This window comes from Beta vulgaris, chromosome 6 (genome assembly GCF_026745355.1).
Source record: "Beta vulgaris subsp. vulgaris cultivar EL10 chromosome 6, EL10.2, whole genome shotgun sequence".
In the NCBI taxonomy this organism is placed as follows: Eukaryota; Viridiplantae; Streptophyta; class Magnoliopsida; order Caryophyllales; family Amaranthaceae; genus Beta; species Beta vulgaris.
In genome coordinates this window covers 645,847-660,944 of record NC_079207.1, presented here as the reverse complement: position 1 = coordinate 660,944, position 15,098 = coordinate 645,847, and the positions used below count along the sequence as shown (strand labels likewise).

Genomic DNA, 15,098 nt, shown 5'->3' with positions numbered 1-15,098 from the left:
CACTCTACTTTTTTTTTAATCTAGACATTTTTCTTTTTCTTCCATTTTTTTAATCTATACACTTTCCTTTAATATACACATTGTTGCGTGCTTTTATATTCTTGGTAACATATCTCTTCTACTTTCTCCTCTTTTTCAATCGATGTCATCAACTTTTTAATATTCAATCCACTTTTCAATTTCTTTCTCCACCTTTTCAGTTTCTCTCTCATACTTATGTAGTTATGTACCTCATCATTGCCTTCCCCAAGGTGAAGTGAGTAAATTAAAAAGAAACAACGGAAGCAATAATATGAAGTACTTTTTCTGTACTTTTAGTTGCAATAATTTTCATTTTTAGGTGCTTTTATTTACATGCAATATTTCATTTTTAGTAAAAGTTTTGGGATAATTTGACGATTTTATCCTCACTTTACCCATCCCCACATGCGAAAAGTACAGACAATTGGGTCAAATTTTACTATTTCTCCTCTTTCCTTAATATTTGTACAAAAAGGTATTTTTACAACTTAGAAACAGTGGTAATATATTATAGTTGTAAGACTTAACTTTTGCATCATTTATATACTACTTTTGACCACCAAGTAGTACTTGGTCAAGTGGAATTTCACATTCTCAAGGTTGTGGAATCAAACCCTCCACTATAACTAGTTTGAGGGTGGGATTATCTTACCTCCCCCCCCCCAACCACTTCTAAATGGACTTGACTGTATAGCTGGGTTGATCACACTAACTTGTGCGAGTTTCTAATCCAACAAGACACTTCTTCTTACCAATAAAAAAAAATACTACTTTTGATCGTAAGTTTTCACATATATAAGGTATAAGAAAGACAAATACTACTATGCTGATCTTGTTGAATTAGTTTCAACGTATATTTTTAACATATCACCTTCACATCTAGGAAGTCTTCAAGATAATGATAGGGATATGACTTATGAGTATATGACAATACATTTAGAGACAGTGGTGCGTGGCCAGATCTACATTTAGTAAATTGGGTAAGCAAAAGCTTAAAACTTTAATATATTAAATAATGTATGTGCTAAGAATAATACTGATTATCCACTGAACTAGGTAGAACTCTAGAAGCTATCGCTTTGGGTCGAAGCACTAAAAGAAAAGGACCGGGAAACGCGGTGGTAGTCGTCCTGGTGTTTTAGTCACCTTTCAATGACTCCCTTAATTATGTGTGAGGAATTTCTCTATCGAGTAATGGAGAAGCGCGCTACTCCAAAACATGTCCATAGTTGGTTGGGGATTCATTCACTAAATGGCTCAAGCTCATCAAACGGCAAACAAAGATACAAGAATCTAAGAGACTTGTATGTAAAACATTATTTACTTCATAAATCTGCTAGGAGGTTAACTTTTTTTAAGGAGATCTAAGCTTCTATTTTTTTGGCTCAATTTCAGTTTAGGTCGTTCAATCTTCTCGTTCAATTCAATTATTTTCCTCTCACATTATTAATTTAATTCAATTTATCTCATTTTAATTTAGTTCACTTAGTTCAATTCAGAAAAAGAGGACCTAAAAAATAAACTGAGCAACTTCTTTATTTAACTCTCCTCCTATGATTAGGGCTGGCAATGAGTTGAGACAGCTCATGAGCTACTCGAACTAAGCTCGGTCAAAGCTCGGTCAAAGCTCGACTCGAGTGAGCTCAATTCGAGCTCGAACTCGACTCGACAGGTTCACGAGTCGAGTCGGGCAACTCAATACTCGACTCGAGAAACTCGTGAGATACTCGATTAAATTTTTTATATATATACTTTTACTTTTTTTTAAGAAATTTTAACTTTATTTTTCCTATAAAAATACTTGTACTTTTCTTTTTAAAAAAAATGAAAAAAAAAGTGTATAAAATGACCAAAGAGCAAAGTAAAGAATTTCTTCTATAAAAAATAGAACTATATCAAATGACCAAAAAGTTTGAAACGAGTTCGAGTTCGAGCTTGAAACGAGTTCGAGTTCGAGCGTGAAACGAGTTCGAGTTCGAGCTTGAAACGAGTTCGAGTTCGAGCTCCAAACGAGTTCGAGCTCGAGCTCGAGTTCGAGTTCGAGTTTAGGTTTCGAGTTCGAGTTCGAGCTTGAAAATTTGAAGCTCGCGAGTTTTCGAGTCGAGTCGAGTTTGAGTATGAGTTTTCGAGTTTGAGTCGAGTTTAGTCAAACTCGAGCTCGACTCGCATCATTGCCAGCCCTACCTATGATATCGAATATAGATACCCCGCTCACTCACTCCATTGGCTATCGCTTAATTATATTCCAAATTTCCAACATCACATGTCCCATCTTAAATGCCTTTATATGGACGTTGATTGGGGAAATTAATTCTGATTAAACTAGCAACCCAACTTGAGTAAAGTGTTTGCTTCCATACAAATAGGTCAAGTCTTGACAATTTGGTAAGTTTTTGTTTTGGTGCAATAATGACCTAGACACCTCGTGGTGTCGTGGTCGTGACTTGACATTAAAGTTCAACAAAATTTATGAGGATCTATGCTTTCATGAAAGATGCGTTACAATCAAACAATTTTCAGGAGGTTCCACATTTGTAGACTCTGTAGCCATGCCGACATAATTTGTGCGAGCCTGCGAGGTAATATTTTAAACGCCAAAAATCGTATTGGCATCGGCGCATCGCCCTACAATCCAATGCTCCATTTTCGAATAAAAAAGATTTATGATAGGAAATTTTCTGACTATTGATTTATCCTAACGTAAAGCACCCGGCAGTTTTGGGACTAACCCAATCCAATTCGTTTATAACCCCAAATAAGAGTAAAAACAAATTATGTTGTATTTTATATTAAAAAGTTATTTATATATTAAAAAATATATGAAGTATTTCTTGTAAGATATTAACTAAGGTATATAATAGAAGAAAGATAAAAAGAAAAGGTAAAAACAATTAAAAAGGGTGTTTTCATTAAAGTGTGATTGTTTAATCATTGGAGAGAGAAAGAGAAAGTGGGAATAATTACTGAAGAGAATTCATGCATGGACAATGGGGAGCAATGTTGCAAGATAGAAGCAACTGAGAAAGAAATTTAGCAATGGGGAGAATGTGTACATTTTTTTTTTTGGTAAACATGGCTTTCATTCATTAACTAATAAAGTTGAAAATATTACAGTCCGAAAGTAAATGTTCCAAACAGTAGCTAGGGGGATTGGGGAAAATCCTAGTTACAATACTATCACCAGCCATGTTCCTACACTCCTTGGCCAGAAGATCCGCCACATTGTTGTGCTTCCTGCTACAATACTTAATCTGGAGATCCGGTCGTTTAGTGATCCACTGCCTGCACATATTAGTCAAGTTTGAATATAGGTCAGACTGACCCCCTGTGAGAAGGTTGATCGCGTCATTACAATCAGAATATATAATGGCCTTCGGGAGCTTGTATTTGTCAATGAGAACGAGAGCCTCAAGAATTGCTAGAATTTCCGCTGCAAGAGAATTGTTAGCATATGTCTTCTTTCCAACCCCCAAACCCAATGACCATCTCCACTACGAATAACCCCCCAATCCCAGCAACTTCCATATTCCCAACAAAAGATGCGTCAACATGAATCATCAAGAACTCTTTCAAGTGGTCAAAAAAGAGTGGATTCCTAAATAGAGTAGTTGAACCTGTGGCAGCTAGGTAATCCTTCACCTTATCCCTGGCCCTAAAGCACACAATTCGAAAGGACGAAGGGTTTTGGTTTTTAAAAACACAAGCATTTCTATCCTTCCATATTTCATGACACATATAGGGGAAGATGGACCCCAGGGTAGGTCCCAGAATGTTTTGTTAGATTGCATATTTTCCTTAATCCAGCACCTAAAGTCCCTGTGATTTTGAGCAGGCATCCCCGGCCAACCCCAAACCTCGCTACTTTTCGTACACTCCCGTATAATATGCTCACTATTTTCAGGGTGGGTCTGACATCTAGGACAGGTGGAGTCATGGGTCATGCCTCTAATTGACAGGAGATGCATGTGGGGGATGCGATCAAGCCAAAGAAGCCACATAAAGAATCTAACTTTTGGTTCACAACATCCCTTCCAAATCCACGATAGATCTGGGTGCGAGGGGAGGTGAGTTAGTTGGGCCCTATAGGCCTTCTGAAGCATGAAACCTTTATGGTTAACAAAGTTTGGTACGAGGAGATCGGCGGGTGCATCCTGGCCCGGAGGAATTGTGGTGAGAATCCGATTTTTGAGACACGTTGGGAGCAGGAGGGAGAGGGAGGAGAGGTCCCACTGGCCACTATTAATAACAGTATGGACTTTTCTATTATCTTCTTGTGGAGTAAGGGGGCCCTGGACCCTCGCACGCAAGGGACCAATTGAGAGCCAATCATCATGCCAGAAGTCAATACTCATACCGTCCCCAAGGTTCCAAGAGCTATTGTCCCTAAGGAGGTCCCATCCTTGGCCAATACCTTTCCACACGACAGACCCATTTTTGAATTTTGTCACTCGATCTTTGTGCATATATTTTGCTCTAATGCCCCTCTGGGCCAGACTAGGTTGTCCCTGCGCTAATTTCCACCCTAGTTTCGCCATGTATGCTCTATTCATGAGTTTTTGACATGTGATACCCAGACCCCCTTGGTTTTTTGGCAAAAAGGTAGTTTCCTTACTTACTAGGTGAATCTTCTTTTTTCCCCCCTCCTCGCCCCAAAGGAAATTATTACAAATAGAATCCAGGTCCTGCAAGGTACTAGACGGAAGGGACGCGGCCTGCATGTAGTAAGCCGGGATGGTTGACAAGGTAGAGGAAATGAGGGTCATCCTACCTGCTCTCGATAGAAATTTTGTTTTCCAATTTGCTAGTCTGTTCCTGACCTTATCTACAATGAATTGGACCTGGTTACGGGATGGGCGTTTGTGAGAGATTGGAAGCCCCAGGTAAACACCCAAATCCTTTGATTCCTCTATGTTAAGAGTCTCTATGAAGAGTCTCTTGTGCTCACTGGAAGTGTTAGGGGAGAAAATGAGCTTGCTTTTGGCCTCATTGATTTTTTCACCCGAGTCCTCACAGAACCTTTCCAGAACTGTGCGAACCGCAAATGCAGTGTCCTCGTCCACCCGCCCAAAAAGGAGAGGTCATCTGCAAAGAGGAGATGGGAAATAGGAACACGGCCCCTCCCAACCCAAAAGGGTGTCCAGTCTTTGATCATGCAACTTTCATTAATTCTACCCGTCAACGCTTCAAGACATATATTAAACAGATAAGGTGACATGGGGTCCCCCTGCCTAAGACCTCTGGAATGTTTGAACTCCTCTGATTTACGCCCATTTATTAAGACACGAGAAGAGGCATTAGAGATGCAACTCATAATTAGGTCAATAGCAGGAAGGTCTAGCCGAAGGTTCATGAGACACTCCCTAACGAAGGCCCACTCAACACGATCATAAGCCTTTTCTAGGTCGATTTTTAGCGCGAACCAACCCCATTTGCCTTTCTTTTTATTCATGGAATGTAAAACTTCAGAGGCTACCACAAGATTAACGTCGGGACCCCTACCCTTAATGAAACTATTCTGATTATGAGAAATCCAGGATGGAATCAAGGGTTTGAGTCGGTTGACCAGAATCTTTGTAACCAGCTTATACAGAGTATTGCACAGGCTTATAGGCCGGAACTGTTTGACAGTATCCGGGGAATTCTGTTTGGGGATAAGGCATATCAACGCCTGACAAAGATCTTCCGGAACCCGACTCTGCCTAAACCACTCTTTAATATCTCTGCACACATCATTTCCTACAATATCCCATGATTTTTGAAAGAAAATTGGGTGAAAACCATCCGGGCCAGGGGCCTTAAGGGGTTTCATACTTAGAAGGGCAGTCTTAATTTCTAGAGAGGATGGAACACATCCTACAATACCTCTTTGTAAGCACGTTATATAGAGGTATAGGGGTTACAAAGGATAACAACTATTACATCATTTTAGAGGAAAATTTCTGATTTTTCTCTTTGTTCTTCCTCCCTCCCATTCGACCACCATACACACCAAAAGCAAGAGAATTTTCTCTCTTCCCTACTAGGATACATGGTGATCCAAGGGTTGTTCTCGGACCAACTTTATAGGAACGATGTTTGGTGTTCTAACAGATCTCCATTAGAAGTGTAAGAAGAATTCGTGCATCAAGAGATATAATTCTATAATCTTATTAAATTCATGTTAATTTATGCAAAGTTCTTGGGGTCAGATGTTTGGTATATGATACTCGTTTTCCGCATTGAGCATCTAAAGTCCTACAATATATATATGTTGGTTCGTTGGGGGGGGGAGGGTGATGGAACATCATGACATGCTATGGAGAAAACAAACGACAGCCAAGAACCAAAGAAACTGGCAGCCAGATAAAACTACGCCTGTTGCACACGACAAGCAGGGAAATGATGTGAGAGAGAAAGGAATTAGGGGGCGTTTGGTTAGGGGGTTACAGGAAAGGGAAAGGGAATTAGTTGTTTCCATTCTCTTAAATTTTGTTTGGATTGGGGGTTATGTTTCCCCTCTTTTCCCCTCCATTACCCCAAATCCCTCTATTTTGATTCCCCACTATCCCCTCCACTTAGATATGAGGGAATGGCAAACCCTTGACCATCGCCTTTGACCACCCAACCCTATCAACAACCACCTCCACCACCCCACTTCTATAACGCCACCCCACCTCTGTCAACCCAACCCTACCCCCACCATCACCACCGCACCCACCATAACCACTGCCACAACACCCATAAAACCACCAGACTTTGCCCAAACTAGCCACCACAACCACCTAGCCCCTCCCCCCAAAACAACCCACAACCCATGAAAAACCACCCAAAACCTCCTGGAACCAACCCCTTCCCACAAGAAAAGCACCCCAGACCGCCGATGTCCCACCCCAGCCATTCGACAACCCACCCCAACCCATCAATGACCCACCCAGACCCACGAAAAATAACCCCAAACTGCACCATAGATCTGTTTCATTGCCGGAGAGAGAGAGAGAGAGAGAGAGGGAGGCGACACAAAGAGTAGCCGGCGAGAGTTGGCTGCCATCGGAGAAGAGAGTTGGTCGCCAAAACAAGAAGAGAGGGGAGGGGTTTTTTTTAAAACCCTTTTCCCTTGTTTTTACTACCAAACATGTGTTTTAATTGAGGGGTTTTTATTCTTTTCCCCTCCTAACCCATACTTGATTCCTTTCCCTTTCCCCTCTTATAACCAAACGCCCCCTTAGTCTTTTGGCTCCGATACCATGGAAAATCATATTGAGGCTCAAAGACTCTATATTGTACAAACTATTTTAGGAATTCTACAAGAAAAAAGATTCCTAATAGACATACAATACTCCTTTTTAGAAGTTATCTCTTCTATCGATATGTATCCTCAACCGTTATCAACCCAGATCTTAACAGTTAGCATCTTAATTATCAACAATTTTTTAATTAAAAGAAAACCCTTTTAAAACTAGGTCTAAAGATGTGACAGAGTAGAAAAAACTGTGGTGTGGCTCTCCGATCCGCTTGCCCAGCTCCAGCGTGTGCGGCATCTGAAGCGGATGACACCTAGGGAAATATTTTTCCAAACTGATGCAAAGTGAGAATTTTTTCTTATATTAGCATTATCGAGGGAAGAAAAAACTCAAGAATAAAAGGTAAGCACTTGTATCTTAAAATCCATTAGCTTGTGTAGTCGACCAGAATCGGAAGTCTCTGTGTCTTGAACATCGGGACCAAAAAGGATCCCAAATTAAAGTAAGATAACTCAAACCCAGCAAAAATCCAAATTAATACGACTCAAATCCGACTTGACAGACCTGGAGGCCACAGCCCACCACGATTATTTTACTTCATCCATTTCAATTTAGTTGTGATATTTTTAAGATCATGAACTTCTAGGCAATTTTTAAAGAGGAGAGAGATAGAGAAAGTAAGTAAAAGGATCCCATGTGATGGGAGAGAGATAGAGATAAGATATTACCATAAATGAAAGTATTACAACTAAATTGATGTTTCTAAAATAGAAAGTGTCACAACTAAATTAAAACGAAGCAAGTAGTAACTTTACAAGTAAAAAGTTTATATTTTATACTCATTTGACTTACAAATGAATTTTATTTTTCTAGCTAATTTCATTTTATACAAGCACTAAAGTGTACTTTTAAAAAAGAAAGTAGAGGAAATGTACAGAAAGGAAGCGATCTTTCCTATCAAAAATTTAAAATAAAATGAATTGCCAAAGTTAAATCACTATTTTTTTTTTTTGAGGGGAGTTAAATGACTATTTTAAATACTAGTGTAAAGATCAGCACAGGCTCTTCTCATTGTGTTAAAAGTACCCTAATCCGGTAGAAAATATTAATTAAAATTTACATTATAATCCCTCAGTTCTAACTGTTTGTCTTTTATTTATATTTACAGTATATTAACAACTAATTAATAAATAAACCACATTTGATTTGCTACCATTATATCTTTAAGGAGATCTTTCTCTTATTATATTTCTACATTTCCATCATTTTAATGTAGTGCTTCCGTGAATCTTCAAAAAGAAAACAATTAAAGAAAAAAAAAACATTATGGCTACTATGAGAAATTTCAAATTTTAACTAACTCATTTTTTATGATGACCTTTATTGTAGAACTGCCTAAAACAATAGTGCACCTACGACTAAGGAACATAACATATACTCCCTCTGTCCTCTATTAGTTTACCCGTATTTCTTTTAAGGGTGTCTTTTATTAATTTACCCCTTTCTTTTTTTTGCTATTTTTGAAATGGGACTACAAAGTTTTCATCACACATACATTCAACTTTAATATAAAACAATAGTTTATCTTTTTTTCTATGACCCACAACATTATTTCTCCTAAAACTCTGTGCAAAAAAAAGGGGTAAACTAATAGAGGATGGAGGGAGTAATTCGATATGACAAACCTCACGTTATGACAATACAACATGGGAAAGTGTCAATTAGTAAGACATATTCATGCATATATATTTAGCTACCATAACCCATCTAAGGAAGGTTGTTTGAGTAAATGGTAGGTTTAACTCAATAGTAAAACCTACTACTAAGGCCTAAGGGTATACTTGTCATATTTGAAAATTACTTAGAATCCTACAAGGCTTTTTTATATAGAGAGGTAGAATAGAAGAAATAAGAAGATACTTCTATTAGTTTGTTATACTTGTATATAGTGCAGTGGATTACTCATTACAGTTTTGCACGAGTGAACCAACTACCAAGCATCTCTATCACTAGCAGACAAATTATATCGTGTCAAACGAAAGTCTAAAATATGAGCGTACATGAGTTGCTGATACTGCAAACTTATTGAAGTAAATCTGTAGCAATTTCCATAAAAAAAAAAAAAAAAAAAAAAGAAGCAAATGTTGCACTCTTTTAGAAACTGCAAGCATCTCAGATACTAAATTTGATCTCCAAAATCAACCCTTCCAAGATGGAGCACGGAAATGATTGGTGTTTAGAAATAGAAACGTTTTGAAAATGGAGGAACGTGCCCTACGTTTCCAACCATTTTTGCATTTGAGGCTTCATCATCATGGAAACAGCTGAAGTTTCGAGAACGGAGAACATAAACACTTTGGAAAACAGGGTAACCCCAAAGTTTCATGCTTCATACCTTCCAAGTTAGCCTTTATATGCTATAAATCTAGCCATACCATGGAGACTAGCTTCTTTGTAGCATTCACCAATGCGGTCCACAAAGTCATCCCAATTACCCTCTACAGAAGCCAAATCTAGCAAAAATGCAGCTTGATCCAATGCAAGCTGAAGGAAGTATATTCAAATTTCTCCACTGGAAGTGGGACTCAAATCCAAATGCACATAATTTATCTTTCAAACGACAGAGAGAGTAGAAGCAAGTTAAGATACCTGAGCAAGCTCCTTTCCGTTCTTCAGATCCTCTTGCTTTCCTTCTTCTGTCAATTTTTTCTTAACATAACAAATTTGCTCGTCTTTCCAATTTGCTATTTCAGCAACTTCCTGGAAAAATTAGACTTGTAAATCATGATCTATCATTTTTTACGGGGAGGGGGCAACAACCATGCAAAGTGGAACAAATTGCATACCTGGTATTGGAATCCCAAGGTCCACCACGGTGATTTCAGCGCTCCCCTTGCTGCACCTTGAGCTTCTAAGTCACGCCCAATCCTGTAGCATATTATATGAACTAATTACCCCAGGAAATAATACTGGAAGAAAAATAGCAAGGCATTCATGATTTACTTTTAAGCACCGAAGTTTAAGGAAAATAAGACAAACTTCAGTAATATCTGTGCATTAAACGCAGAAGGCCGTCCAAAGCCAGGAAAGTGTTGCTTCTTTGCATAGAACTCCCCGGTTACTAATGCTGAAACCTTGCACAAGCATGCATGAGAAACTTTTATTTTGAAAGAGGTCCACCTAAGGGAACTATATTTACATTGCAAAACAAAGTTAACAATCTTACTTGGTTTCCTTTCTCAAGGTGCTTGTTAATCTTGCGTTCTAAAACATCGGGAAACACACCAACCTAAGGACAAATGCTTCAAACCAGGAAGTCAATTAAGGATTTTATATAAAAAATAGAACTAAAATCTTTACATTAGAAAGATTATTGGATTACCTTTCTCAGAAGGTAGGTATCTAAGTTTGGCAATTTTGATTCTGCGAAGCTCCCTTCTTGGTACAGTTCTATAGCATTAGCCGAAACATGAAGTAGCTCTCTCTTTCTGTCCTTTGGGCTGTTGGCCTCTTCTTCAACCAACATTCTATGGATATACTGGTCAACCTGAGTTAACAAATGCGTAACAATTTGAGGTGGTATAAACAAATTTTAGCTGTCATTGGAACAATATCATGCTCTATCCACTTACATTCTTGGCTAACGGAAACACCCCATGCTTATGGACTTGCACAATCGGCATGTCTATCCTAGAAGCATAGAATATATAAGCACACAAAACCGCATGAAAGGCAAGGAACAAATAAAGGCAGATAGAAAGAGACTGAAGAAATTTTACCCAGATGGTGCTGTTGGCCACCGTAATAGAGCAATCACAATACCTAACAACAAAAACACATTTTGAGCAAGGCAATCAGTTCAGGTTCCATGGAAATTGACCAAAGGCTATATATTGTTCGCGGAAACATTTTCCAGACACAATTGAAATAGTTTTCTTCGTTTGGTTCCTTAAAAAATAGTTAAAGAGAAAAGAAAATAAGGGAGGGGGGGGGGAGAGATGATGATGGGAGAAGAGAATAAGGAATAGGGAAGAAAATGTGTCATTCCTTCCTTTAGAAAGGTAATGATTTTCCATTTTTAAAAGAACTATTTTCCACCCATAGAAAAACTATTCTCCGCCCTTATAAACCAAGCAAAGGAAAATGGGATATGACTTTTCCAGAAAAATGTTTTCCTCCCAATATCGAATTCTTAATAAAAACCACTATACCTGAGCTGTTTCTTGACAAAGGTATGGCAAGGGGGAAAAGCCCATGCTTATCTCCAGGAGAAATCATAGAATCTCCTATGGTCATGCAGTTTGAATAAGATGATTTAGATGAACAGCAATGATTAAAAAGAAACATTTCTAAGAGTACAGCTATATCTAAAAACCCGAAGTTTTCAAAGCACAGAACCTGCTACCTCTTTTCTGAAGCAAATTCAGCAGACTGGGCAAACGCTCAGGAATACATGTTGCAGCTACATCTTTGATAAATGCTATGTGTTCTGTACATCAGAAAATATCAGACTTAAGTACTATACATGGAACTCACATTACAAAGATGCACCTCTCTTTTGTATGCTACTGCAAGTCACTGAGTTAGTACATAGTTTCACAGTCAAACAAAGAAGAGCATGACCATGATGAACAATCATATGATAATGTAGTCTCTGTAGAAAATATAGGTTGTCTGCAAGAGTCAGGCACATCAGTTCATATTTGCAACAAAAATTTCAATGGCCCGCGGCTAAACAAACCCGGGAATTAGTGTCAGTGGCCATGTTAATAAGCTATCAATTCTAAACAAAAGATGAAAAGGTTGTCATTGGTGCCTCACCAAGAGATATATAGTCACTCCATCCTAAATGGCTCACAACTCTCACCTGTAGATTTTGGGGTGTCTCAGCCCCCAGGCCAAGTACCTTCTTTTAAAGTAGGCATGGACGAATTGCCACGCCAAGGTTAAAGCACCTACATAACTTGGAAGAGGCATCTAATGGTAGTAACTCTGTACACCCCAAGTGACATTCAAGATCCGGGTTGTCAAATGTGCTGCCTGGAGTGCATGTTCAAGTGGCTATGATGTAGTTATCCATATATTTGTAAAGGGTCTGAGAACATTGGTATGAGAAAAAAGGATGATGTATTTATCCCGGTAAACTCGGAAATTTAGGGGGAGTGGAGTAGAGTACAATTGCAGATGGTTCTCAGGATAACAAGACAAAAGATCTTGAAGGAATTGATGGCAAATGTGGTGAATAAGATCACATATTAGAAAAACTCTACTCAAGGGGTTTCTTCCCCTCTGTTGATGATTAGGAATTCCTCTAAAAGTGCTTGACATTAGGTAACACGCAGAAGATGGCCTCTTAAGCTCGTCGGATTTGCTTGTTCTGATAATATGGACAATCTGTGTGTTGCTAATTAGGTAAAATTTCTTCCTTTATCATGCAAGCCCAAGAAAAAGGAGAAGGCCACTAATATTGCTGGGTAGAGCCCTTAATAGTGTGGTGCCAACTAAGGATGTATGAAAGAGAAACTTTTGATAAGACAATAAGAATAAGTGTAAACTATGCATAGCTCTTTGAATCTTTTAAGCTATAATAGAAAATGTGAACCCAGAGGAGATCTTCTGAACATTGTGTCAACTTCAGAAAGAGGGAAAAATCAAAAGGGAAAGGAAGGTGACATGAATTGTAGAAGGCGTCATGCAAAAGTTGATATTAAACAACTAACATTCGGGCAGCTCTCCATGGTAGGCTCATTAAATGGGTGCTATTCCCTAGTAGAGGTGGTTGGTGATAAGATGTCAACCTTTAAGGTTCACTTCTACTCTTTGCGCCCCGAATCAGTGGTTACATTGTCTCAAAACCTCGTAATTATAAAAATATTTCCTAAAATACCTTTCATAATAGTTAGGCCATTGTCATACACTTCCCATCGTCACTTCAACTAAGGTATCTTGGGATGTTATATCATAAACCATCACCAAGCAATACAAAAGGTGACAACTTTTTCTCGACATCCCAAATTAGTACATGTAAGGCAGCTCTTCCATGGTAGGCTCCTTACACAGGTACAATTTTCTAATAGAATTGGTTAATGTTTAGCCGTCAACCATTCAAGTTCAATTCTACTCCCTGCGTTCCATAATAGTGGTCACATTGTTGGATCTCTACTAAACTCATCCCATCACTCAATTAATTAAGGGTTTCCTGAAAAGTTCAATCATAAACCCTAATTAACCTTCTTAAAAAAGGTGACTACTTGTATCGGACATCCCAGTTCGAGATTTCATCCTCGAGCTTTATTGGTTCCGAGCTTTATCTCTATATTTAAGGCTTCATCAATAGGTCTTTAAGCTTTGACAACTTCTATAATCCTTGGCTCATTTTCATTTTAGAAATATTACTCCACTTAGTGCATACACTGCATATGTCACAAATTCACAATGCAATCAACTTAACCCTGAAATTGCTACAAACTAAATCAAACATGTTCACATAAAAACTACAGGTCTACAGGAATGCATATTTCACATTTCAATCTAAGTCATAATTTCCCAAACAACTTATACTATTGTAATTTCTTTGAATAATGCACATTAATATAACTAATTAAGCTCAAACCTTGCAAATTTGGTGTAGCATATCAATGTTAATACATGAACAACAAAATTACAGAACAAACAGCATTTCAGAGATATAAAGAGAGAGACTTACCAAACGACGATGAGGAAGAAAAGCATCGAAAGAAGTAAAGAGTAGGAAACGAAGTGGTGGAAATGAACCGTCGCCTGTAGTTGATAATTAAGCCGCCGGTTCTCATTTTCCGCCGCCGGTTTTTTGAGCACCAATTCAAGGAGAGAGACGTAGAGTGAGAGAGTTTGGGCCTAGTTCGAAAAGAAGTTGAGAACAGTCATACTCATAGGATCACTTCGGTTGCCTAGCCCAAGTATAAACCAATTCTAGATTTCTAGTTCCATTTTTTTCTCTCTAACATTCATTTCTTTATTAAATAAGATAATTAACTAATGTAATACTTCCTCCGATCTTTACTAGTTTATCTGGTTTTTTTTCTCCATAAAGTTTTAGGAGAATTAATGTTGTGGGACATAGAAGAAAAGATAAATTATTATTTTATGTTAAAGTTGGATGTATGTGTGATGGAAAGTTACTGGTCCCATTCCAAAAATAGAAACGAAAGAAATGGGTAAACTTATAAGGGACATCCCAAAAGTAAATACGGTTAAACTAATAAAGATCGAAGGTACTATCAAGGAGTAACTCCTAGCTCTTGCTAGGCTACTAGTGCATAGGATACACGGCATATGCTGAGTATAAGATTTAACATCCTAAAAGACAATAAGGCCTAGTAACATCAACACAAGAGCCAAAAATTTTAATAGGTATAAATCATATGTAATAAGTTATAAATTCATTTAATTAACTGAAAGAGAAGGTATTGGGTCAGATGCGTCCGGCCATAATATTTGGTCGGACGACTTTCAGTTGGTTCCAAATTTTTTTCAATTGGTTTCAATTTTTGTTCAGAAGACCAAATGAAAGAAAACAACACAAGCTGAAAGAATTTACACACCAGCTGAAAGAACATAGAGAACCAAAATGAAATAAAAACAACACAAGCTGAAAGAATTTACACACCAACTGAAAGAACACAGAAGACCAAATGAAAGAAAAACAACACAAGTTGAAAGAATTTATACACCAACTGAAAGAATACAATAATCAACTGAAAACGTCAAAAAATAAACAAACCTCTCAAGCGCCTCAAAGCTAAGACCACTAACATTATGATTGTAAATCTCATGAATGAATAGCGTTACAGGAAAGACAAATTTCAAGATGAAATC

The 15,098-nt window shown here is 38.0% G+C and overlaps 1 protein-coding gene across 2 annotated transcripts; it reads right to left on the bottom strand.

Moving 5' to 3' along the window:
* Positions 1 to 9,141: 9,141 nt before the first annotated feature.
* LOC104884469 (hypothetical protein) lies at positions 9,142 to 14,183 on the bottom strand. Of its 2 annotated transcripts, XM_010669118.4 has the most exons (11): positions 13,948 to 14,174; positions 11,647 to 11,730; positions 11,453 to 11,527; positions 11,021 to 11,063; positions 10,874 to 10,931; positions 10,624 to 10,788; positions 10,468 to 10,530; positions 10,281 to 10,375; positions 10,088 to 10,169; positions 9,891 to 10,001; positions 9,142 to 9,785 (listed from the first exon to the last, which is right to left on the bottom strand). In XM_010669118.4, exons 1-11 carry the CDS (start codon positions 14,051 to 14,053, stop codon positions 9,645 to 9,647), a joined length of 1,023 nt encoding a protein of 340 aa, XP_010667420.1. In that variant the 5' UTR covers positions 14,054 to 14,174; the 3' UTR covers positions 9,142 to 9,644. The 2 variants fall into 2 exon arrangements, 1 of the variants encoding a protein (XP_010667420.1); XR_008969914.1 differs by lacking the exon at positions 9,142 to 9,785 and having other exon boundaries at positions 9,948 to 10,001; positions 10,245 to 10,375; positions 13,948 to 14,183.
* Between the last annotated feature and the right edge of the window lie 915 nt (positions 14,184 to 15,098).

Coding starts and splice junctions, on each gene's coding strand:
- LOC104884469 (XM_010669118.4), bottom strand. CDS start 14,053: ATGAGAACCGGCGGCTTAATTATCAACTACAGGCGACGGTTCATTTCC. Junction 11,731..13,947: donor TTCTTCCTCATCGTCGTTTG/GTAAGTCTCTCT, acceptor TCTGATGTACAG/AACACATAGCATTTATCAAA. Junction 10,002..10,087: donor CCTTGGGATTCCAATACCAG/GTATGCAATTTG, acceptor TAATTTTTCCAG/GAAGTTGCTGAAATAGCAAA.